The sequence below is a fragment of the Protopterus annectens genome, chromosome 14.part0, assembly GCF_019279795.1.
Source record: "Protopterus annectens isolate FY-2018-M chromosome 14.part0, PAN1.0, whole genome shotgun sequence".
Classification (NCBI taxonomy): domain Eukaryota; kingdom Metazoa; phylum Chordata; order Ceratodontiformes; family Protopteridae; genus Protopterus; species Protopterus annectens.
The window spans coordinates 1,144,322,028-1,144,348,947 of NC_056748.1; the positions used below are offsets into that span (position 1 = coordinate 1,144,322,028).

The 26,920-nt window shown below is 36.2% G+C and overlaps 1 protein-coding gene across 1 annotated transcript in view; it reads right to left on the reverse strand.

Annotated features, from left to right (window-relative positions):
- CDH23 (cadherin related 23) overlaps nucleotides 1–26,920 on the reverse strand; it is a 2,508,764-nt gene that overhangs the window by 118,985 nt on the left and 2,362,859 nt on the right. Inside the window, exon 39 of the mRNA XM_044056944.1 lies at nucleotides 22,416–22,577. Within this exon, the coding sequence (XP_043912879.1) occupies nucleotides 22,416–22,577 (162 nt within the window). The remainder of the gene's footprint in view (nucleotides 1–22,415; nucleotides 22,578–26,920) is intronic.

Genomic DNA, 26,920 nt, shown 5'->3' on the forward strand with positions numbered 1-26,920 from the left:
TTTTTTTCTTTAGGATTTAGAGAAATGTGATTTTTATGAAGCCAGGTTTCTACTTTACAAAATGCAGCTTGAGTGATTTAGTGTGTTTGAATTGTGAGCAGAATAGACTATTGAGGAGTCATCTGCATACTGGACTAAGGAGCCCTGCTAGACAGCTTGGTGGAGATTAATAAAAATGTTAAACAGAAGAGGGCCTAAAACTGAGCTTTGGGGTACAACTGGAGGGTTATGAATGTAAGGGGAAATGGAGTTCTGCCATTTAACAGCGTGTTCCCTGTTAGAGAAGTAACGTTTGAACCAGTTAAGTGACTAGGGATATAGGCCAACACTGGACAGCTGAGCGAGGAGGATGGAGTGAGAGACAGTATCAAATGCTTTTGATAAGTTCAAGAAAAGGGCTGATACAATATTTCCTTAGTCTGAGGCTCTGTTAACTATGGCTAAGAAGGATATTAATGTTCTAGATGGAACCCATGCTGAGTAGGGGAGTGAAGTTTGTGCTTTAGAAGGTAGTCTGAAAGTTGGTTTTGAACAAGGTTTTCTAGAATTTTAGAGATAGGGAAAAGTATAGCAATAGGTTGGAAGTTGGAGATATCGGCTGAGGGGCTACCTTTATGAAGTGTAATATTACAGCTTTTTCCAGAGGCCAGGGACATAAGATTCCTGGATGGATCTATTTATCAGAATGCTAATGGGATAAGCCACTTCGTCTGCAGCGATTTTAAGAAATTTGGCAGGAATACTGTCAGCAGAGTTGGAGCAAGGCTTCAATTTTAGAAGAAGTTTTTTGATGGGATAGGAGAGAAATTGAAATGTGGCTGAGTAGTCAGTTGTATGCTGTTTGGCAAGTAGATGGAGAGTGATGGTGAGTAGTATATGAAATGCTGGGAAAGTTCTAAGGTAGTGTATGAGATGGAGAAGTGGGGATGGTGTTTGGGAGAGGAAGGGAAAAAGTAATGGTAATATTAGCAATAGTGTCAATAAAATAAGAGTTAAAGATACTTACAATTTGTTCTGGAGGCTTGTTGTGGTGTGGGCATGGATAGGGTTTGGTGCCAGGGTTAAGAGGATTGTTGAAAGAACAGAAAATTTTGGGGTTACTTTTTCTATTAATTTGCTGGTTCCAGAAGTAGTGATGTTTGTCTTTAGAGATGAGTTTCTTAGCCTGGTTACAGAGCTGTTTATAATGAATAAGGTTGGATGTATTCTTAGATTTAAGCCAAAGTTTCCATTTTTTGTCACTACTAGTCATGATTTCTTTAGTAAGCCAGGGGGCATTACTAGTTTTAGTTCTTTTGGTTCTTGAAGGGGCTAGGATAGCTAATATTTTTTAAATGAACTATTAAAGTAGACCAAAACATCATCTAAAGGGAGAGTTTTAAGGATAATCCAGTCAATGCTTTTCAGAATGCTGTTAAATGTGATAGGGTTAAATTTAGAAAGGTTTTGGACTAATTAATATTATGTTTTCTTAGGAAGCTGAGCATGCTCGGATTTTATAGGCAGGGAGATGGTCACTAACAGAGTTGAACATAGTATGCAAGAGGTTATGAATTTGGAAGGATCCAAGACTAGAATCCAGTCTAGGATGGATACTTTATTGGTTCTGCTGTTGTACCTAGTAGCAGTAGATAACTTTGGTGAACTGAAATAGGTTTATGCTGGTGGATGACTGATTGGAATAGACAGAGGACATATTCATGTCCCTGAGGATAATTGTTTCATTGTTTGTAGTGTAGGAGAAACAAGATAGAATATCTTCTAGAGTTGGAATGTTATTTCCAGGTGGGATGTATAGGACAATGATGCAAAGTTTTTTTGAGTGGTTAATTTCAAGAAAGGAGATCAATTTCTCAGCATTTTGGAACTGAGGGATGCAGAAATATGGAGAAACATTGAGGTTGTTAGGGTAAATGAAGACCACACCACCTCCTTTTTTCTGTAGTCTATCTGCCCTAATAATACTAAAGTTTGGAGGGAGGAGCTCAGAGTCTTGAGCAGAGAATTTTAACCTGGTTTCTGTGGCTGCTAAGATGTCAGTTTTGGAGGCTTTATTACAGATACTTTGGAAATTAAGAGTATTTATGTAAAGTGATTTATAGCATTTGCAGAAATTAGAGTTTGTGAGGTTGTAACAGTTAGACGGCCCTGGATTGGGGTGCATGTCGCCAGAGCAGGTAATGATGGAAAGGATATGAGAAGAATGGAGAATGAAGTAAGAAAGTTTACAGATAATGTAGTGAAGGGAGTGGGAGTGGGATTTGGGTATAACATATAAGGTGCAGTTTGAAGGGATTAAGTGTATTTTAGCATAGAGAATAGGATTTGTGTGATAAAGGCTAGGGCTAAATTCTGAGTAAAAATGGAGTATGTAATATATGAAGTTCCAAACAGACTTTTTGCCCCCATCTACCAACATTTCTGGCCAATGCTTTTCTTAGAACAACTTTTTAAATATACCACTTTCTCTAGGATTGTGCCACTGAGAATAAACATTAAACTTTATCCTAGCTGGGAACAACTCAAGGAAAGCATGAGACATATTGATTCACTTTAACGGCTGCATCTTCCACATACACAGAGATGCATTAAGTTAAAATTATGAATCCATTTTACATTATCCATAAATTGATGTGAATGAATAAATGTATTTCAGCCATGGTTATAAAGATAAGCTTTTTTTTTATTAAAAATGACTAAAAAAATATAAAATGAATGCATCATGACACCTAACTCACCATATATCCCAACTGCACATGCAAATTTGAACAAAACAATTTAATTTGTTGTCTCAGTGCAACAGACTTAGTAATAATGCTGACAAACAACACCTTCATTATGCTGTCACTGAATCATGAGTGTAAAACTGAACAATTCTGCTCAACTCCTAAAAAAAAAAATCTGCTGATGGATATAACAAGTCTGTGTGATGGGCCACTTCCAATACTCACTCTTTGTTAACTCAGGATCAAATGATCTAACCAAACTTAGTCAGCTGATATACATTCAGTTCATAGTCATCCCACTCCAGTCCACCTGTGACAAGCTTATTAAACTGGGTCTGTAACAGGACTTGAAAACAAATCCAAATACTGCATTCTTAACTTAAAAAGAACTCAGTATCGCTTGGTATCTATAGTGAAGCAGGATCAGCGCTCCTCAAAATAGTATAACAGCACTAGGGGTTACAAAATTGAAAATGTAATTTTAAATAATTTGTCCATCAGTACACACTGATTACTTTCATATACAGCATACTTTTCCTGAAAAATAATATCTGAAGAATTCAGTCTGAAGAATTTAGCAACCGTATGCTCTGTGGATTATTTTAACATAAAGCACTCCCAAGTCAAGGTCTGTTAGTGGGAGAGAAATACTTCCACAACTGTGTATGAGGCACCTTTGCTTGCCTATTCCTGAGTTAAAACCTGTGGCATATATCAGTTCCTCCAGGATTACACATGCATATTTGTTCTGCTTGTTCCTTAGGTGGAGCTTCATAATCTCTACTTAACCAGCTCTAACAGTGTGAAAGAGAAACACGATCTGGCCATAAATGTACTGGTCTTCAGATTAACTCACCTATATATCCATCCATTCCTGGCTTTCAAGCTAAGTCTCAGGCCTTCTGGCTGCAGCCTACAGTCTGTAAACAATGAAGCTAAAACATTTGACTGTCCAAAATATTCTTTAAAGACAGGAGGTAGAGCATTCTCCTCAGTATGCCTATTGGCCTGGGATTTACTTTCCTCTGGACTAAGAAAGGTAGTAGACATTAAATCGTTCTAGACCAAAATGCTCTACATTTTTTGCTCCTGGCCTGTAATACATTCTGTTCATGTCTCTTTGACACTCACTAAGTCTTTAATTTCATTCTTTCTTTCTCTCACTTACCTTCTTCTATGGACTTTCTACTCATTTTCCATTAGTTTTTTTCTCTTTCTGTTGCTTTTTTCCATATTCAGTCCTGTGATTGTTTCAGTGATCTACCTTTGAAACACTGTAGTCTTTTTAAGTTTTTATAAAATTTTAAATATAAACAAATATATTAACATTCCAATTAAAAGAAATATATGTGATAAAAATAGAAAAGGCAAAAAATAAGTAATAAACCAACTGAATCCCCCCCCCACAAAACTATTTACAAAGGCATCTACTAAAAAAGTATTATAATAAGTAACGCAGTTATCATTTGTCATTGATATGAATTATCAATCATTGTTTAATAGTTCTTTTAAACTTTTCCAGGCATTGTATGATAAAGTGATTCTTGTAGATCTCTACTGAATTGTGATAAGCTGCAAGTGACAAAATTCAATGGCAATGTTTGTACATTCTTTGTATGCTTCATTCTTCCAGATCCTTTTTATTTTTCTTGCAATTGATAATCTGCTCCATAAGATATGTTATTTTACTCTCTTAACACAGTCAGGGATTGGAGTGTTGAAGAGGACTAGTGATTTGGTTAAAACAAATTTGTCAGAAAAAAGCCTGTAAAAAGTGTTAATATCTTTCCAATATGGCTAAAGTATAATACATTCAAAAACATATGTTTCCAGTCAGCCTTTGTGTCTAATTTACATCTCCAACAACCCATCTTACTTTTAGATATTATTTCTATTCTATGTGGGGTAAAAGATGATGTGTGTAAGAATTTCCATGTAAACATTTTCCATTTGAGTGAACAAGTTGTTTGCATGATGGTAAAATTTGTTTTTTCCCCCTTCTTCAGTAGATCTGTTAATAAAGTTTGAAATAATTCAAATAACTTTGTTGCATTCTAATTCTTTTTAATAACTTTATATATCTGTGATAAGAGCACTTGACCAGATATTTTCTGATATATCATATTACATAATAATTCAATCAGGTTAGGGATGATATTTCTCAGTGATGGTTGCATAACTTCAATTCTTTCTTCAACAAATTGTCTACAATTTTGTATAGGCAACCAAAGGTCATTATTCAAGTCAAATCTGTTAATTATATATTGAACAGAGTGTAAATTTCCTTTATTCATTAACTAAATTCATTATATATATAAATAAGGTTAATTTCTTTAAAGTCATTCATTACAGATAGCTTTATAGTAGAGATATTATTTTGAGGTTATTTTCTTTAAAGTCATTCATTACTGACAAATTTATAGTAGAGATATTATGTTGGGTGTAAGCTATTGGAAAAATAAAAAGAAAACATACTTTATATTTTGGAATTCTTTGTATGATTTTTTTAGATTATTTAGTAAAATATTGATGAAATTAGAGTTAATTGAGTAATTAAAGTTATTCATAAAGTATTGTTTTAATATCCATAACAGATATTTGTTCACATTTAAATAATAATTGGAATATTTAGGAGTTGGACTGAATCCATGAGTTTCCTTGAAAGTCCTTCCATTTAGCAGTATAAAACCTATTTGATGAAAGAACCACTGTTTTGATAGGAGATGACATAAAATATAGCTCTAGGTCTGGTACCCCATTCCCACTGAAAGACCAATCTCTTATATGATGATTTAAAGGTATTCTGGGTTTGTTAGGATACCATAGGAATTTTAGTATTAATGACTTTTTTATAAAGCTGTTAGGAGGGGTAAAGATAATTGCACAACATATAGGATTTTTGGCAGGATAATTATTTTCATAATGGAAAGACTTTCTTCCATAACAAAGAAATATTTGTTTCAGCTATTTATAAGATTTATTGCAATTATTTTATTAATATTTTCTGCAATAAAAATTCTTAGATATTTTATTTTTGACTATATCAATTCTGTTTTTTATATATTTTATGTTATAATTTGTATGTAGAATTTCTCATCCTGTTGTTAATAAGAGTTTTGGACTGCCCAAAGTGCATAAAGTTTTTGAAAATCCACTTTTTAGACCAATAGTGACTTACAAGTGTAAAACTGAAACCGTGTCTATTTTTGTTGATAAAATATTACAGAAACTTATGATTAAGGCTAATTCTCATATTAAAGACACATTTGATTTCAAGGAGAAGATCAAAGATATCACAGTTTTAGAGTCAGATTTGTTAGTGTCCCTTGATGAACAATCTTTATATAACATCATACAGAATGAGATAGGGATGGAGACAATTAGAGCTGAATTAATTGATTCTAAGATCTTCATTATATATTTAATTAGTTTGGTTATAGAAGTTATGGACGTTATTTTATCCTAAAGACTTTTTCAATTTAATGGAAGTTTTTATCAGTAAATAAATTGAGTAGTGATGGGTGCAATAATGGAAGCCAGCTATGCAAATCTTTTTATGAGTGGATGGGAAAAGGCTAATATTTATGCCAGTAATTATTTTAATAACATCATTTTATTTAAGCATTTTATAGATGACATTTGTTTTGGTATGGAGAGAAGATGTTGAATTAAGCAATTCTTTAATTTTATTACCAATGCTAGTGATTTTTTATGATTTACATCATCATCATCATCTTCTTCTTTCGGCTGTTCCCATTAGGGGTCGCCACAGCGGATCATCTGTTTCCATTTCTTACTGTCTTCTGCATCGTGCTCTGTCACACCAACCACCTGCATGTCCTCTCTCACCACATCCATAAACCTTGTCTTAGGCCTTCCTCTTTTCCTGTTACCTGGTAGCTTCATCCTTAGCATCTTTTTCCCAATATACTCAGCATCCCTCCTCGGCACATGTCCAAACCAACGTAATCTTGCCTCTCTGGCTTTGTCTCCAAACCTTCCAACCTGGGCTTACCCTCTAATATATTTATTCCTGATCCTGTCCACCCTCATCACACCCAGTGCAAATCTTAACATCTTTAACTCTGCCACATCCAGCTCTAACTCCTGCCTTTTCATCAATGCCACTTTCTCCAACCATTATAACATAGCTGGTCTCACTACCCTCTTGTAGATCTTCCCTTTCAGTCTTAATGGTACTCGTCTGTCACAAATCACTCCTGGCACTCTTCTCCACCCATTCCATCCTGCCTGTACTCTCTTCTTCACCTCTCTTCCTCACTCACCATTACTCTGAGCTACTGATCCCAAGTATTTAAACTCATCCACCTTTGCCACCTCTACTCCTTGCATTCTCACCATTCCTCTATCCTCCCTCTCATTCACACACACATATTCTGTCTTAGTCCTGCTGACCTTCATTCCTCTTCTCTCTAGAGCATATCTCCATCTCTCCAGGGTCTCCTCTACCTGTTCCTCTCACTACAGATCACAATGTCATCTGCAAACATCATAGTCCACGGGGACTCCTGTCTGATCTCGTCTGTCAACCTGGCCATCACCATTGCAAATAAGAAAGGGCTCAGAGCTGATCCTTGATGTAATCCACCTTAAACACATCCATCACTCCCACTGCAGACCTCACAGCTGTCACACTACCCTCGTACATATCCTGTACCACTCTTGCATACTTCTCTGACACTCCCGACTTCCTCATACAATACCACAACTCCTCTCTAGGCACCCTGTCATATGCTTTCTCTAAGTATACAAAAACACAATGCAACTCCTTCTGACCTTCTCTGTACTTCTCCATCAATACTCTCAGAGCAAACATCACATCTGTAGTGCTTTTTCCTGGCATGAAACCATACTGCTGATCACTAATCATCACGTCCCTTCTTAACTTAGCTTCCACTGCTCTTTCCCATAACTTCATGCTGTGACTGATCAGTTTAATCTCTCTGTAGTTACTACAGCTCTGCACATCACCCTTATTCTTAAAAATCGGTACCAAAACACTTTTTCTTCATTCCTCAGGCATCCTCTCACTTTCCAAGATTTCATTAAACAATCTGGTTAAAAACTCCACTACCATTTCACCTAAACACCTCCATGCTTCCACAGGTATGTCATCTGGACCAACAGCCTTTCCATTCTTCATCCTCTTCATGGCTATCCTTACTTCCTCCTTGCTAATCCATTGCACTTCATGATTCACTATCCCCACATCATCCAACCTTCTCTCCCTCTCATTCTCTTAATTCATCAACCCCTCAAAGTACTCTTTCCATCTGCTCAACACACTCTCCTCGCCTGTGAGTATGTTTCCCTCATTATCCTTTATCACCTTTACCTGCTGCACAGCTTTCCCAGCTCAGTCCCTCTGTCTAGCCAATCAGTACAGGTCCTTTTCTCCCTCCTTAGTGTCCAGCCTTTCATACAACTCTTCACATGCCTTATTCTTAGCCTTCGCCACCTCTCTCTTTGCCATGCACCTCCTCTCCTTATACTCCTGTGTACTTTCTTCATCTCTCTGACAATCCCACTTCTTCCTTGCCAACCTATTTCTCTGTATACTCTCCTGTACTTCCTCATTCCACCACCATGCCTCCTTGTCCTCCTTCCTCTGTCCAGATGTCATACCAAGCACCTTTCTAGCCATCTCCCTTCCTAGCTCTGCTGTAGTTACCCACCTATTTGGTAACTCTTCACTGCCACCCACTGCCTGTCTTAACTCATCCCTGAACTTCACCTCACAATTACCCTTTTTCAGTTTCCACCATTTGATCCTTGGTGCTGCCCTCACACTCCTTCTCCTCTTCTTGATCACCAATGTCATCCTACAAACCACCATCCTATGCTGCCTAACTACACTTTCCCCGATCACCACTTTACAGTCTTCAATCTCCTTCAAACTGGCCATCCTACGCAAGATATAATCCACCTGTGTGCATCTTCCTCCAGTCTTGTATGTCACCCTATGCTCCTCCCTCTTAAAATACGTATTCACCATAGTCATATCCATCCTTTTTGCAAAATCCACTACCATTTGACCTTCTGCATTCCTTTAACACCATAACTACTCATCACTTCCTCATCCCCTCTGTTCCCTTCACCAACATGCCCATTGAAATCTGCTTCAGTCACCACTCTCTCAGCCTTGGGTACAGTCATTACCACTTCATCCAACTCACTCCAAAATTTTTTTTTCTCATCCATCGCACACCCAACTTGTGGAGCATATGCACTAACAACATTCATCATTACACCATCAATTTCCAGCTTCATAAACATCACTCTATCCAACACTCTTTTCACCTGCAAAACACTCTTAGCATACTGTTCCTTCTATCCATCATATCGGCTAGCTCTCTCCCTATGCCAGTCATACTGCCAACATTCAACGTTCCGACTCTCACTACCACAGTCCTAGCCTTTCTCCTCTCTTCCTGCCTTCGGCCATGCCTTCCACCTCTTCTCCTCCTTTGGCCAACAGTAGCCCAATTTCCGCCAGTACCCTGTTGGCTAACAGTACTGGTGGCGGTCATTGTTAACCCGGGCCTCGACCAATCCGGTATGTAAATATTTACTGGTGTCTGCATGAATGATTTGGCAAAGTTTTACGCTGGATGCCCTTCCTGACGCAACCCTCCACATTTGTCCGGGCTTGGGACTGGCACAAAGAAATGCACTGGCTTGTGCATCCCCAGTAGCTGTTTTTTAAGATTTACATCTAATTATGACAAAAACAGTTCGCAATTTTTAGATGTATTGGTTTATAAAAATACAGGAAAACTGTGCACCAAAATTTATAAAAAGGAAATACAAAGCAATGCATATTTAGATTTTAACAGCATGCATCCAAGGAAGACTAAGTTAAATATATTTAAAGGGCAACTTAATAGGATTAGCATGCTCACAGATTCTGATTTTATTTATGAAGGGAACGATTTATGTAACGAGCTAGAAAAGGGGGTTACCCTAGAGAAATAATTCAAAAGGAGCTTGCTTAGAGCGTTAGAATGAGAAACAGAAATATTAGATCTATGTAAAAAGAGAGTAACAGTAAATTTAATACTACCATGCAAGTGGTTAGCAGAGTAGATGAGAGAGCTATTAAAAGTGTTATATTCAACAACTGGACTATATTAATTAGTTTCTCTGAAGTTAAAAAAGTTGTGTGAGAGAAACCAGTTTTTATCAGTAAAAGTTATAGAAATTTTTCAGGCCAAGTTGAGTCTCCCTAGGAAACTTGGGATGTTCAGGTGTTTTGAATGCAATTTTTGTTCTTATTTGTATACAGGGATCACCGACATAAAAGTTAATGATTTTATGGTTAGTCTCAAAGGAAAGTATACTTGTAAGTCCAAATACAGAATTTACAAACCAGTGTAAGTAATGCATCAGAATCTTTTAAAAACTTTACAAAAGTTAAAGCATTCACAGTGGAACATAACTTATTACCTGTAATTTGAATTTTGTCTGATGATAGTAACAACAAGTGAATTTTACCTGATTAAGGCCAAATTTATTCTAGCCATTGTTAAAGGATAGTATACTGCTTGCTTATCGAACAACATCATTTTCCTCACATTTTATATATTTTTTATTGGTAAAAGGAATGAACTTTTACATTAATGATCAAATGAAAAATAAGATCATGCTACCAATGGTTTAATACATGTTGAAGTCACTTTCAGTGACAAAATCAAAGTCTTTGCTGGTGCTGAAAGAACTAAAATATTTATGAAAAAAAAAGGGAAGTAATTTCCCTCATTTGCTTGAAAGAGATTGGAAAGTGAACAGTTAGCGTTGCTGTTCTATCCACACACTTTCCTGTTTTTGGCAAGACCTTGATATTTTAAAGATAACATCTGAAGCAGGCATTGGTTGTATTTTTCGAAATGTGATATAATTCAGTTGAAGGATACTTATTGTAATTCCATAATTTTAAGTGGCATTATTTTGATTATGTAGGTAAAGATCCATCATACCTGCATAGCATTGTAATGAATAGAAAGTTATATTCAAAAATGTCTTCGAAGATTTAATATTTGGAGTGTTTATGAATGCTTCTATTTACTTTGGATACTACATAATATAGAACAGCGCCACCTGTTATTGGTCTTGAGAATTAAAGGAAAATGGAAGAGTAATACTTACTTTGCTCACATTATCATCAATAACACAATATACATCCAATCAAAATGAAGGACTGGAACATCTAATTTACATACTCAATAAAGGCGGGAAACAGAAGCATACAGTTGATTATATGCAAATTAATCTTGAGATAACAAGATAGGATTGGATGTTGCCAAGTATTCATCAATGGTGAGTGGTCAACCAGTATAGAATTTCATATATAAAAGGAAATGGAAGTCCCTAGTGCCTTATATGATCTGAGGAAGACAACAGTCGAAAGCGCTTATCGGATATCTTCAAGGGACAGTTTTGAGCTTTTTTATTTTTCATTTTATTTTCAAGTCGAAGTTTTATTCGTATTAAAGGACTACATTTTAATTGGAACACTTGTGGATTTCATTGATTGGCCATCCTTGGGTGGATTTTCTGTCTTTTTTTCTGCTAATATTGACTGTTTTTGTGACAGACCACCTTTAGCGTTTGGGAGTTATTTATTTATTAACTTATTTTGAAAGTTGCTTGAAAGCAAGAATTGTCCCCAAAGGGTTAAGAATAACAAAAATGCCAGTTAGAGATAATCTGCCAGCTTACTTTGTGAAAGGATGGGTCGAACTTAATCAACAAACTGGCATGAAATATTTAGAAATGCTGATTACATTGAATAAAATGAAAGTTGAAGCTTTGAATGAACAAATTCACACTATTTATTTCTTGCTTAAAGACAGTATCAGTAGCAAGAATTCTGATGTAAACGTTTGTACTATTCAAAGTGATTTATTCAAAGAGAATGAACTTCTAATGAAATGGAAGACTAAAAAGTTCCAAAGAGATGTATTAGAGTGTGAGAATGGAGTGGCTTATCCTGTGCAAGATCCACGTAAGAACGCGTTGGCCCATGACAATGAAACTGGAAAAGAGGAAGAGCCATTTTTATCAAGTAATGCTGAAGGGAAAGGGCTGAGAAGTCTGAAAGACCAGCATAAAAGAAGCAATGTAATGTAACTTCTATAAGACAAAACCTCTGTAAGAATAATAATTTTTCTAATAGTTGAGCTCATAGAGAACCAAAGCAGGTTTTTCAGCCTGTTGAGGTTTCTCAATGGACCAGAACTGGAAATAGAACTTGGGAGCAATTTGCAGTGCCTGTAAACAGAGGACAGAACAATATAGCTTACCAGAAGATGTTGAACCTGAAGTCAAGATGACAAAATTGCAAAAAAATGAACTATCAAAAAACATAGGTATGTCCAAGGTAATTTTAAAACTGTAAATTTATCCAGAAATGTACTCAGGTATTTTGAGTGCAATGTCTTAAGAAAAGGTTGGACATTTGTTCCAACTAAAAGAGCAGACAAATGCAATGTTGTTGGACTATGTTACAAAATTGAATCCCAAGTTCATTTATGCTAACAATGACACTTTAATAAGAGAGTTATCTAAACCCAGCCTTTATAATTCTCCATTATGACATGAATAAGAGGCCTTCTTAAATGTCACAGAAATCCAGAAAAGAAATTTATTGAATAGCAAACCTGAGAACTATTATAATGACTGCCAATGAAAGAAGTGTTTTCTATGGAATTGTTAATAAAGAGGATTTGATTGTAACAAAGGCAGACAAAGGAAATGCTATTGTCATTTTAGATAGAGAAATGTACAATAACAGAATGTTAGAAATGTTTAGTGATACTAATTTTTACAAGAAAATTACTTTTTGTGACATACGAAAAGCTTATGCTTTAAATGATATGTTTATTAAAGACTGGGTTTTAAGCAATAGATATGCATTGAAACAAAAGGTTTTTTGGAAATTTATCATCCTGTTGTTAGTAAGATTTTTAAACTGCCCAAGGTGCACAAGGTTTTAGAAAATCCACCTTTTAGACAGTGGCTTGCAACAAGTATAAAACTGAAACCATGTCTATTTTTGTTGATAAAATATTACAGAAAGTTGTGATTAAGGCTGATTCTTACATTAAAGACATATTTGATTTCAAGAAGAAAATCAAAGATGTCATAGTTTTAGATTCACATTTGTTAGTGACCCTTGGTATCTTTATATACCATCATACCAAATGAGATCGGGATGGAGACAGTGAGAGCTGAATTGATTGATTCTAAAATCTTTACTATAGATTAGTTTTGTTATAGATATAATTTTACCCTACGACTTTTTTGAATTTAATGGAAGCTTTTATCAGCAAACAAACGGAGTAGTGATGGCAGCAGCAATGGCAGCCTATTTATGAGTGGATTGCAAAAGGCTAATATTTATGCCAGCAATTATTTTAATAACATAATGTTATTTAAGTGTTTTATAGATGGCATTTTTTGGTATGGAGAGGAGATGTTGAATTATTTAATCAATTCTTGAATTTTATTAACAATGCTAGTGATTTTTTAAGATTTACATCTAATTATGAAAAAAAAACAGTTTGCAGTTTTTAGATGTAGAGGTTTATAAAAATTCAGGAAAACTGTCCGCTAAAATTTATAAGAAAGAAATACAAAGCAATGCATATTCAAATTTTAACAGAATGCATCCAAGGAAGACGAAGTTAAATATTTATTTATTTATTTTACATTTGTTAACCGGATTAGTCCAGCTGAGCATTGACTCATTTTCAGTCGAGACCTGAGGAGAAAAGCTCCAGTATTAACATTTTACATGAAGTCAGCAAGAAAATTCCATTGGCAGCTAAAACAATTAGAGAAATAACATTTGACAATAAAATTTTACAAAAAACAGTTGGGTACAAATGTTAGAGATCAAACTGCAAAAAAAGCATTTATAACAAATCATACAGAAAAGCAGTAGAGTACAATGTCAGAATTCTTACAACAAAAACTTAGGTACAATGTCAATGTAGGGAAAATAGTGTTCATTATTTCTAAGTAGTTATATACAGTAGAGGTACAGATGGAGTGGTAAGGTAATGTAGAGATTAATCAAAGAGACAGAGAGGTAGATGGATATTAAGGCAGACAGTGGAAAAGAAAGGAGGGATGAGAGACAAGCTAGGGTTAGGTAGTTTCAGGGAGGATGACTACAAGGGCAGGGCCATTTATTTATTAGATTTATTTATTAGAGTCCTTAGCTTCTAAAATACAGTTAAAGTCACCTGCTATTACAATACAATCATAATGTGAACAATATGTTCTAGAAGTTGTTTACCAGTTCTAATTCCTATACCTGGAAACCAATAAAGATTAAGAAGGTGTACAATTTCCTGTTAATTTCCAAGGTTGCTGAACATAGTAACCTCTTATCATCATTGCATGTGTTAATTATTTTAGGCATAGAGATAGAATTTTTCCATAGTATTGTTGCCCCTTTTTTTCTGAGAATAATTAGAGCTGTATAGGACAGGATATGTTTTACACTTCAGTTCAATTTAATAATCTAAATTCACGTTTGTCTTATAATTAGACTAAATTGAGAAAAGTGCCATTCCAGAAGAACTAATTAGTTATCATGTGTGCTACTGAATCTAGCTATCAGGAAAGTGAAAATGATTGCCTGTTTCTACTTCATTTAACAGCATGAAGTATAAACCCCACCCCAAACAGTTTGATGGATAGTTATGCCCGGTGCTATCATCAGAGCGTATTCTTGCCAGTACATTCCTTGCAAACAACATGATGGGAAGTGCAAAAAACAAGAGAGAGAACGAACGAACACTCAGACAGTTGTCAAATGTGACTAATAACTTTCCCAATCATTCTGTAACTCTAATTAAAGCTAAGTTCATCAAAACACTGTCCAAACCCCAAACTCCACCTGACAAGGTCTCAGTACAAGGCACCCTTCAATTTACAATTCAGCACAACCTCCTGCCCATGGAATGATTCTCATTAGTATCACAAGCATCTCCACAAACTGACCACTGTTTACGGGATAAAATGTCGTTTGAATCACTTCAAGCTGTTTTATTTATTTGTTCCACTAGTTACTGCTTTTTGTTTAATTTAAACTATACAAACCGAGAGACTTCAGGTCTTTCAAAGAAATCCAAGCATTCAGAGGCACCACACCAGCTCGAATCAAACAAAAAGCCATCAAACACACTAGCAGCTGTGGTGGCTTCAGAAAAACCTCTCCATCAAACAAAAACAGCAACTCAAAAGCCGCCCAAAACTGAAAATATTTCTGAGCTGACAGAAAAGCTACTACCAAACTCTATCATCTGATACTACAGTAGATTATTTAAAGCAAATAAAATTTCCCTCCCTTTTTAAAAAAAAAGAATAAACAGTATACCATACATGATTGAATAGTGCTGGACTTTTAAATAAAGGAAAAGAGAAAACTAAAAACTTGGATTATATACAAGATAGTGACATGTAGTCACTTACAGATAATGCATCCCAAATGACATATTCAGTGCTAAGCAGTACATCTGGAAGATATATTTTATGAATTAGATAAAGCAGGTAAATATGAAGTAGCACTATTATGAATAATTAGTCTTATAGTAAAGTTTACTATGAAGATAAAATATATTGGTTTACCTTGGGATAGGGAATCCAAGTTTCCTTTCACTTCCATTTGGACCTCAGATGAAGTAAACATTTATTATGTAAATAGATAAGGAAATAACATGAAGAAAAAAATCAGACATTTAAATTATTTTACATATTGAAATAAGATGTTTTGTACTTTATTTGTCCTTCAGTTTCTTCTTTTCAACTTTTTTTCCAGATCTGTCTGTTTGACGCTTTAAGAAATCACTATTCCAGTTCATATCCTCTGTTTGATCCAATGTATTCTTAATTTGTAAATATGGTAGAGCTGCATCCAGTTCTTCAAAGATGTTTGTTTCATCTGGTAAAACAACTTTCAGTTTGGCTGATAACAAAAGATGAACTTTTAGTTGTTTTTTTGTTCTTCAATTAATTAATGCGAGAAAACACTTTCTTTCAGAGATGACTGAGGTGAAGTAGTCATTATTAAACAGGATAATTCTTTCATCCAATTTAATGGGAGATTTTGACCATGCAGTTTTTAGAATTAGTTCTTTATCTTGTGAGGAAAAAAACTTACAATAGTATATCTCAGAGAAGAATTGTTCTTAGAGGATCCAGTAGAAACTAAGGATCTATGAGCTGTCTCTATGCCAGATGATAATGCTTCAGGCAAGTCTAAAATGTTAGGTAGCCAGGTTGTCAGGAAGCTTACCATATTATTTCCTTCTGTTTTCTCTGGTAAGCCAAAAATTCTAATACTGTTTCTTTGAGATCTATTCTCAGTACCATCAATCTTATTCAGGCGAAAGGTGTTCTGCTTCAAAAAAATTAAATATTATTTTCATCTTCCTTCAGTATCCTTTCATATCATTTAGAGAGTCCATTCTGCTGTTGTGGTCTTTCTTGAATTTTGTCCATTTGTTTGGAACACTTCCCTTTAAAAGTATCTAGTTTAGTGTCTATTTTGTCTATTTTCAGAGATAAATCCTGAATATTGGTGAGGGCCGACTGAAGTTCTTTCTTAAAAGATGAATCTTGTGAGTTTGCTTTCAGATGGCTCATTGTCAAGCTGCCTGCGAGAGTAATTTTTCAGTAAAGAAATTGACAGGAAAACTTCAAAGTATAAAGAAAATATTTTGAGTCTATCTTTTATTAGAAAGTTTTATTTTCAGGTAGTCTATAAGATAAACGTAATTCAGCATTTCCTGTCAGAAATATAAAATATAGCAGAGCAAGTGAATTCAGCTATCCTATCATGCCTGCCCCCCCCCACCCCCACAGAAACTTTGTAGTCTTGAATGATACATGGCAGTCTACACAATTAGCTATGCAGGAGTGAATCAGTAAACAGCACTGTCAGTCCTATAGGTGTAGACGAGTTAACATATATATCATGACTCTGTACTTTTATTCACTTCCTTTGTGAGTTGCCTTTTCACGTACAGTGTGTGCCCTGCTCACTCACAGCCTCACCTCAGGCTTTGTCCCTACAGAATGGTGCATTGCTACAGTCATCACTCTCCATAAAGGAGGAGTGACTACAGACCCTGGAAATTATCGCCCCATTAGCCTGATGAGTCTGATATGTAGGGCTATGGAATGCATCATCATGGACCTAATTAACAAGGATATAGGGACTCTCCAAACTCTAAATCCCACGCAATTTGGTTTTGTGAAAGGTAGCCCATGCCTGCTCAACATGGTTAACTTCTTTGAGTCAATCACCAGAGCTGTGGATGAGGGTAAGGCAGTTCATACAGCCTACCTCGATCTGGCCAATGCCTTTGATATCATTCCTCACTCAGGAATTATTGATAAACTCACCAAACTAGGCATCAACCCCTACATCACTAGGAGGGTTGCAAATTAGCTCACAGATAGAACCCACAGTGCGAACGTAGCGGACTCCAAGTCAAACTGCCGACCAGTCACGAGTGGAGTCCCACAGGGATTGGTCCTGGGTCCTCTCCTGTTTGGCATCTACTTCTCAGAAGTCCAGGACAACAAGGAGGGACTCTGGCTGACCAAGTTCACAGATGACTGCAAGCAGGGAGGCATTATTAAGTCCCCAAGTGATGCAGACATCCTACGGAAAGGCCTCACTGAGACCAATGACTGGTGTCGAAACCATGGACTTAAGCTTAATGCCAAAAATGTGTCATCATCCCCTTTAGAAAAAACTCAGTTCCCATTAATTACCACATCAATGGGAGCCCACTGTTATAAGAGATCTGGGGACACAGGTTGACAGCAACCTCTCCTTTGATCACCACATTGTCACTGTGGTCAGAAAGTCCTTCTATGTGGCACATCTCATTACCAAGGGTTTTGCATCCAGGAAGAAAGTTACACAAATCATAGTGTATAATGCCCCATTTGGCATGTACCTCACTAGGCACCTACAACAGCTGGAGAGACCACAAAAGTACCTCATGAAGAGGATCCTAGGCCTTAAACACATGTCCTACATGGACATACTCAAAAAAACTTCAACTATTCTCTGTCTCATATCGTCTACTAAGAGGCGATCTCTGCTTGACTTACAAAGCCATGTCTGACCCAGCTCTGTTAGAAATGCTACATCTAAAGAAATCCCAGTCCCTCCACACCACATGCTCCAGAGACCTCAACCTCATTACCACAATTAACAGAACATGCTGGAGGGACAGATTCATAACCCAGAGACTGCCCATGCTCTGGAACAGACTTCTCATACATGTCAAGCAGAGCACCTTGTTGACCCTCTTCAAGAGAAATCTTGATGAGTGGATGGGAAATAGAAAGTTCACCCCGGGGATCACTCCAGTGGCTCTACTTGATAGAGGCACTGTTAACTAAGGTCGGCTGGCACGATGCCAGGGTAATCCTATGGGCCAGGCTTGTAAAGGCTCCAGGGCCATTAGCCTAGTACACACCTATGAACATGACATCCATGTAAATCTTTTACATTTTTTCTTCATAAAAATGCTGCAAGCAATAACAGAAATTTTCCAGTTTTATGATAGTACATCAGTAGATATACAAACAGTATTTATATTTTATACACAAGCATTTACAAAGGAAAATACAAGGAAGTACTAAGTTGTACTGAAAACAAGACATTTAATAGAAGTGAAGTACATGCTGTTTACTTTAAGGAGGGACACTTAGCGCTAAACTCCAATCTTTACTCCCATCCAGTGTCAGGATGGTCTTATTCACATAAAAGGATGTAAAGCTATTCCATGTGACTGAAAGGTGCTCTTTGATACTTTCCTAAACCACTTTTATATTCAACACTATTACGAAAGAGAATATCGCTTTGACTCCTATGCATTATACAAGTAAGACATACCATCACATACATCAAAAAACATAGCTGCAGAACAAAATGTCAGATCAGCTGAACTTTTTAAATCTTTGTTTGAAATAATGTTTTTGAAGGTCAAGTATTTGATTATCCAAACCTATAACATTGATGATACGGCAGAGGATATAAGGAATGTAAGCTGTTACTAAGGAAAGAAAAACACTGGGATGTGGAAATTATAAAGGCATTGTCCTATACTGCACTAAAGAAAAAATGTGTGTCTGAATTTTTCTGAACCATCCTTTTGCTGTCAACAAGCAATACATACAGATGTCTTTAATTGGATCCATACCATTTAATTGAACACACATCGCATTCATGACGGCACAAAAAAATGCAACAAAAGAAAAAGTGGATGACATCACAAATCATAGCCGAGTTTTACTGACTTAAGAAAAATATATTAACTCCTTCATGCATTATGTCTTGTTGATGATACTAGTGAATTTGCTGAGTTTATGAGATGGCCCTAGTACAACAGTTCAAACTGAGATTTTCATCATCAGACTAAATAAAGCATCAGATTGCAAATAATGGGTTTTCACCTCCTGCTACGTTACTCCATCTCACTGCAGTAGAGCTAGCCCTCAAATTTTGCTTACTCATTGGAGCTTCCAGAAAATACTGATTACATGGACAGGCCACAGTCTATAAACAAAATTTCAAAAACATTCATCACATCTGATAACCATGTCCTCATCTGAAGACTTGATGATGTCGAGAAAATAAAATGAAGGTGGTCTGCAGAAACCTAACCTACTAATACAGTGGAATGTCTGAACCAAAAATTCAATAAAAGATGGTAGATGTACTTTGATTTATGTATACTATGAAAATGATTAGAAAGTGGCACAATAAATAGAAATCAGAGTGATGGAATCCCTTCTAAATATTACATCTTCTGAACAATTAAACTCGCTGTAAAACAAAATGCTAATTGTGAATGACATTTTTATAGAAAGGAAAATCTATTTTGAAATGTATGTGATACTTCAAATACATCTTAAAAGAAACAATTTGTTATGAAGAAAATTATGGATTGAAGGTGTCATGAAATTAGGCCCAATGAACTTTAGCTCCAAGTCCACAGAGTAATTTCACATCAACAGACAAAAAAAAAAAAGAAAATACATCACCAGACAAAAATAAGTAAATGCACTAGTGAAATATGAGCAAAAGCAAGGGTGTAGTAAAATAAAAAGCAAATTATCTTTTAACAAATGGCCTCACTGCATTTCCCCCACGCTGACACTATTACTTCCATATATCCCTTACATAAATATACTAACTCTAACTCAGTATAGTACAGTACAACCATGAGGAAAGAACAACCAACCTGCTTGGGTTAATCCACTTTGCCATGCCTCTTTTTAATCCCAGCAATGACAAAAGTGGCTTTTAACATAACTGCAGCTTGCGTATCCAGTGATACATTCAGTGATTCTTACGGTTAGCTCCTGTGGATGGCCAGGTGACTCATTTTGCGTCTGTGTTGTGCTTTCTCCGCCTACATGGAACATGTAATGGCTGACTCTTTCCAGAGATATTTATATGCAGTAAGTATTATGGGCACAATCACTTGAGCTCTGCAGTTGTATATCTGCTCAACTGAAAGTATGAAAGTGACCAGCAGTGTCCCTTAGGGACATCGTGCAGAGTGGAATCTCTCCATTTTGGTACTTAATTTTCAGATCTTCAAGCAGAGAGCCTGGGACATCTGGTTTACAAAATTGTCAGACAATTGCAAACTGAGGTTGTTGTTAAGTTACTCTGTGACACTCAAACCTATCAGAATGAACTCTCCGTAGTAAACTCTTGGTGTACTAGACCTGGGCTCAACCTAAATGCTAGGAAGTGTAGTATTATCATTTTTGGTAGACAACCTCTCCTGTCATCATACTGCACAGAAAACTATACTGCAGCAAAATGAAAATGCAACAATGGTTGTGAGGGAATCCTTTTATTTGGTTCAGCTAATTACCAAAGGAATATCATCTAGGAATAAAGAAGTAATTGCTTCTTTATATTCAGCATTGATCAGGCTATTTATCAAGTACAACCCCACCCCGCCCTTAGGGATGCATTTCATGACATTATAATAAAAAGAAAAAAAATTCTAATCAAAAATATCACAGGCCTAAAGCTCCTGAACTATCATGAGATCTATGCTTAGCTTACTGGCCATTAGAGACCTGATTGTCTTGGCCCTCCAGTTTTTCTATATGTCCAATATATCCACCAACAATAGAACCAGGGACATAAATCTTCACCAACAAATAAGTAAAATATGGTAGAGGGACAGGCTTATAACCCAGTGTCTCCCAAAACTCTGAAATTAACTTCCCTTACCTAATAAGCAGTACAACTCACCATCTTCCTTTAAACATAAAGAAGGTGACCGGATGGGTATCTACAAATTTATTCCAGGATTGACCATTATGGCCAACCTGGAGAAAGGAGGTACAGCCTAAGGGAGGGTACTGGCAAGGTACGAGTTGTCATAATACTGTGTGGCCTTGGAATATCTATGAACCTCTGCACCATCTGTCTAATTATCTTTAGTAATCTTGCTACTAACAGCACACAATTTTTTCATGCATTTCTTTTTTTCTTTCCCTTGTTTAACAATCACTAAACCCTGCAAAAGTGTGCTTATTCATTCCCTATCATCATGGTGAGAACTGGTTGTCAGCTATGACAGACTTTACATTTTCTTGCCTTAATACCAGTAGCTAGGGTGCATAATGCTAGATGTAAGGGTTTTCTCTGTCTTTGTATATCTGCTTCCACATTCCCCCACACCCACATGCACTAAAGATCATCGTATGAATGTAGCGTAGTGGGACCAAGCTTCTGACTAGCAGATGACGACATTGTGTAAAATGTGGACATATCTGTCTGGTAAGGATACGAGATCCAGCATCGAATACTCACTCTACCTGTCCTTATGGACAAAATCACTAGATAATTCAGGTCACAATCAGAGTTTCTTTCCTCTGTGCCATGGAGTTGGCTTAATAACCTTCACTTATCTTCATTGTACTGAACTTGTAAAGAGATCTTTCAAAGTAATTATAGTCACAGAAATGTCTATATCTGCTCTGTTCCTGTCATCCTTTTTTCTTTTTTGTATTTACACTTATTATTTCTACTCAAACTGACAAAAAATGTTTATTAAAGGTTTATTAAAAATGTTTTTGTCTTCCAAATTATTAATGAAGAACAATGCATATTTAAATACATTTGGCATTGTTTGTTACATAAATGTGGAGTTACATTTCTGAGAAAAAAACTACATTTTAAATGTCTACATTTAGTTAGCAAGGCATTATATTAAATTAGAATCCTGTGACATTACAACAAATTAGAATCCTGTGACATTATAGTAAATTAGAATCCTGTGACATTATAGTAAATTAGAATCCTGTGACATTATAGTAAATTAGAATCCTGTATGTAGAATCTTAATATTTATAACAAGTCAACAGTGGAGAAGAAGAGTCTTAAGGCACCTGCAGCCTTACAACAGATACAAGGTAGAATGATATTGTCTCAGCAGCTTTACCAAGACACACCAAAGATGAATTATAACAATTTCACTGTCATGAGAAAGAAATGCAGGATTAGTACCTTCATTCTGAAAATAACTGCTACAAGCTGCATATTTCAAATGAGAGTCGGCTGTCAAAACATGATGCTCATAATCAGCATGCTAAACAACTTACCTATCTGGAAGACATTGTTCTTTATCTCTGTGTCATTAGAGTTCAGCTTGATGTACTGTATTCCCAGGATACTGTAGAAGACCAAACTATTGTTGCCTGTGTCTGCATCCACAGCTGAGACTTTAATCAAATCTGAGCCCACCTTAGCATCTGCTGCTACTCCTGTGTAAAGGGGTGGGGGGAAAGAAACAACATTTATTATGTTAGTGTCTTCCTGTGGCATTGCCTAGCATTACATAAGCAGCTCAGAAGGTTAAGCATACTAAATGAAGATAGAGCCATCTTCACGGTGGTGGTGAATGAATAAAAACAGTAGCATCACACACATTTATTTGCATTTGTTTAGTTGGAATACCCAACTGCTTCATGAGACACCCCGTTTCTGCAAAGGCCTGGGAAAACAAGATCCAAAGCTATAAACCTGTATCTAGTACAGTAGAGTAATTTATTTAATTTGACATTTGCTTACTGGGAAAGTCTAACTGGGCAAAAAGCACACTTTCAGGAAGAGGCCCCAGGAGAAAAGCTGCAAAAACTGGACATTCATTACTTGTACAGTAATCCACAATTTGTAATACAAGTGTGATGACAGAACAGACAACAGTGCAATATTCACATAATATAAATGAGGAGGCAGAAGAAACAATAGTACAATATTTCCTTATAAGTAGTTACAATTTTCTTTAACTAGCTAGTTAACAGTATTGTATTTCTACAACTTTAACAATTCAAGAGTTTGTTTTTTTACAGAAGAGAGCTAAGATGAGATTAGTCATTATTAAGAAGATATGGACAGGAGAGTGGACAGTATAGCAGACAGGAAAAGTGAGAGAAAGATCAAGAGGAGAAGATGTCCAGAAGAAGAGGAAGGATGGTGTTTCAGTCTGGTCTGATGCAATTAGACAGCCAGGATTGGGTAATAGTATGAACCTGTATCTGGTAATCATCACTTCAGTAATATAGAAATATAGATCTTAGAAATGGTTAATTTTAAGGCCCAAATGGGATAATTGGCTAGACTTAAAATGGTTAACTAGGACAATTAGCCTAGTACTAACCTATGAACCTATATCTATGAACTTAATCATACAAAACTACAAATCAAACTGCATGCAAATAAAATATAGTAATTCAAAAACAGAAAAATATAAAAACAAATTGCTGAAACAGAAGCTGAGAAAGCAAAAAACCTATGCAAAGTAAGCTACGAAAATGAAATACATATGGACAAATATGTAATAATTTGGGTTACCTTCAGAACATTGATAGACCATTTCATTCAAACCCATTTCACTGACAACTACTACTTGCGGGAATTTAAGGCAAATAACAGGGATTTTTCCCCTTACCCAATGTAGTGCGACCCTGGAGTTAGTATATATAGTTAGGGGATGTGGGGGGGAATGCCCCCACCTCTTTTGGTTTAAAAGAAGAAAATAACACAAGCAGCCCCCCACCTATTTTGGTTTAAAAGAAGAAAACACAAAAAGTACAGAATTTAAACCAAAATAGGTGGGGGGCTTCACCCCCCCAACTATATATACTAACTCCAGGGTAACACTACATTGGGGAAGGGGACAAATCCCAGTTATTTGACTTAAATTCCTGCATTTACTAGTTGTCATTGAAATGGTCCGTCAGTGAATTGGGTTTCAATGAAATGGTCTTTCGATGATATTTGCCTTGCAGACACAAGGTGCAGGGTTTGATTCTCACATGGGTTAATTGGCTGGATTTAAAATGGCCCACAAGAGCAGTTAGCTTAGTATTAATCTATGAACCTATTTTTTTGGGGAGATTTGCTTAATGGTTAAGGTGCTTGGCTTACAAACATAAGGTAAAGGGTTTGATTCTCACGAGGTAACTGGCTAGGCTTAAAGTAGCCCACAACTACAGCTAGCCTAGTAATAATCTATAAATTTATGAACCTATTAGTTAGGAATTTGATTGTGTTAATGAAATGATTGCTAAAACTGTAAGCACTGTTAATATACAATTCATCTGGTAGGGAGGTTGGCAATTAAAGTTTGCTAGGTTTGATAAGATTGGTAATTAATGATCAGAAGTTATAATTTTTCAGTTGAGCTTTCTGTAAACTGAGGTAGAACTTTTCAGAATTTGTGTGCGATTTTGAGAGGTTACTCAGGTGTCTATAGTTTTATAAATATGTTACAGTTTCATTGTTGTTGCAGGATTTCCAAACTCCATCCCTTTTGTGCATTATTTGCTTGGTTTTGAGTGTTAACCATAGGGTGGGATTTTTCTTCTTTGCTTCTAATGGGTGCTTGGGCTGTTTGTGATGGTAAGAAAGATGTAAATGAAATGTTTGACAGCCTCTTCTATTGGTGGCTATTTTAGGTGTTATCACAAATATTAATTTAGTGTGTTTTTAAGTATTTTTTCTGGACATGATTTAGATTTTGAACGGTTTTGCACCTGGTGGCGTTGGAGTTTTCATTACATTGCCTCATGACACACATGCAATAATTATCAATCAATTAATCTGGTAGTGTACCTGAATGAGATTTTTTTCCTGGGGAGAGGTTAACATCCAACCAGAGATAGTTTCATTCTTGCTGCTTTTGTTAAATCTGCTTGTGGTTGAAATAAGCTAGGTAAAGTTGAAAAGATTTATAAAATGGGTATCAATTTAAGGATTGGAAGAGATTTCATTTATGTTGACATCTCCAAGGATGGTGGCCTGTTGGGAGATTTGAGTTGATGCTGAGAAAAGAAGAAACTCAAAACTGGAGGGATTGTTTTGACGGGAATGTATGCTGAGATAATACACACTGCTTTATTTTGCTTTACCTTTAAAAGTGAGGGTAGTATTTTTGCAGTGTGGAAGGTGGTTACTTTATTGTTAAATGGCTACAGTGTCAGTTTATTGGGTATAGTATGGCTAGATCTCCTACTCTTTTGTTTTTCCTGTCTCAGAATGCTATACTGTGGGACTCACTAATATCAGAATTTATTACGGTTTCACTAACACACTGCGGTGGTGGTGCTGCGGTAGCGTTGTCGCCTCACAGTTAGACGTTGCATGTTCGATTCTCAGTTAGAGCGTCTTCTGTGTGTCAACATGCGTTCCGCTGTGGCGACCCCTAACCAGGAAAAGCTGAAAGAAAGTATTAAGGTTTCACTAACAACGATAATAACAGTTCGCTATCCAAGAATGAAATTCGGTAAACTTACTGCAGCACCTTTGAATGCTAATGTTGAGGAGTTTCAGCACTGAGGGAGTTTTGCAAGAAGTGTGTTAGTCACTGCAAAGAGAACTAGTTAGCAGGAGTGGCATTTAGTAAAGTTATACCGTTATAACTGAGTTATAAAGAAAGTCAGAGGTAGTAAATAACATGACAAAACTTACTAAGTAATACACAGAAAGTGGAGAAGCAAGTGGAAAGCAGCATGCACTACATGTTTTATGCGGACACAGTAGCTACTGAGAGACAGGAGTCACAGTTACCTGTATTGCATAAAAAGACTATGATTAACTGAAAAGTCTCTAATAAAGTAAGTGGTGCACAGAAAGGATGGAAATAGCTGCAGGGTGTTCAGATATGGAGAGGGTTAGAGGACCTTAGGAAAGTTAAAGTACTTCATGGAACCAAAGAAGAGCTGTCAGCATCAATTATGAAAATAGGCAGGCTTTCAGAATCTAAAATAACAAATGTGGCATTTGCATGCAGTGAATTGGTAAATGCAGTCAGCGACACTAGCAATACAGGTAGATGTAACTGTGTGTCAATTTTGTCAGCAGAGTCAGCCAGATATGTATAAATGCAGTTCAGGTAAATGAAGCAAGGTATCATTGATAAACGTAGAAAGCGATATTTAATTTGCTATACAACTATCAGACAGGATCATTTCATTGTAGTTTACAAACAGAAAGACACCCTAAATCCCAAAGCACAGTAATCAAATGGTTAAAATGAAAAAAAAATTTCTACAGCTTAAGCAAAATGTTTTACTCCACAGAACAGGCAAACAAAACTGAATAATCCACTCAGGTAAATGAATAAGGTGTAATAAAAAAACACCTAAAAAAACTGATGTTGCTTAAATCTGTGCGCATAAGCACTAAACAAGTCAATGTGTGTTCTCCACAGACATACAAAATGTTATGATTCACAGTATGTTACAGAACCAAAAATTATTCATGATGCAATTAAGTTTAAGTGTTGTACAGTAACCAAAAGCAAGCTTTTGTAAGTTAATAAAAGCTGAAGTTATGTTAAGTCTGCTGTAGTTTCTCTCAGCTGCTGAATATATCAGCTGCAACTCAGTTACACAAACTGACACACAACACTTCAGGAATTTAATAGGAAGCTTGAACTATGATCACTCAGTGAAGTAAAGCTTTATGACCTAGACTGCAGCTGCTTAAAACATAGGGCCCAATTCCAAAAAACTTGTTCTCAGAGTAAGTGACCTCTTACAATTAGAGGTGGTGGAGAGGCGATGTTTTGAAATCTGGTCACCGTAGTAAGCCAATTTATAGA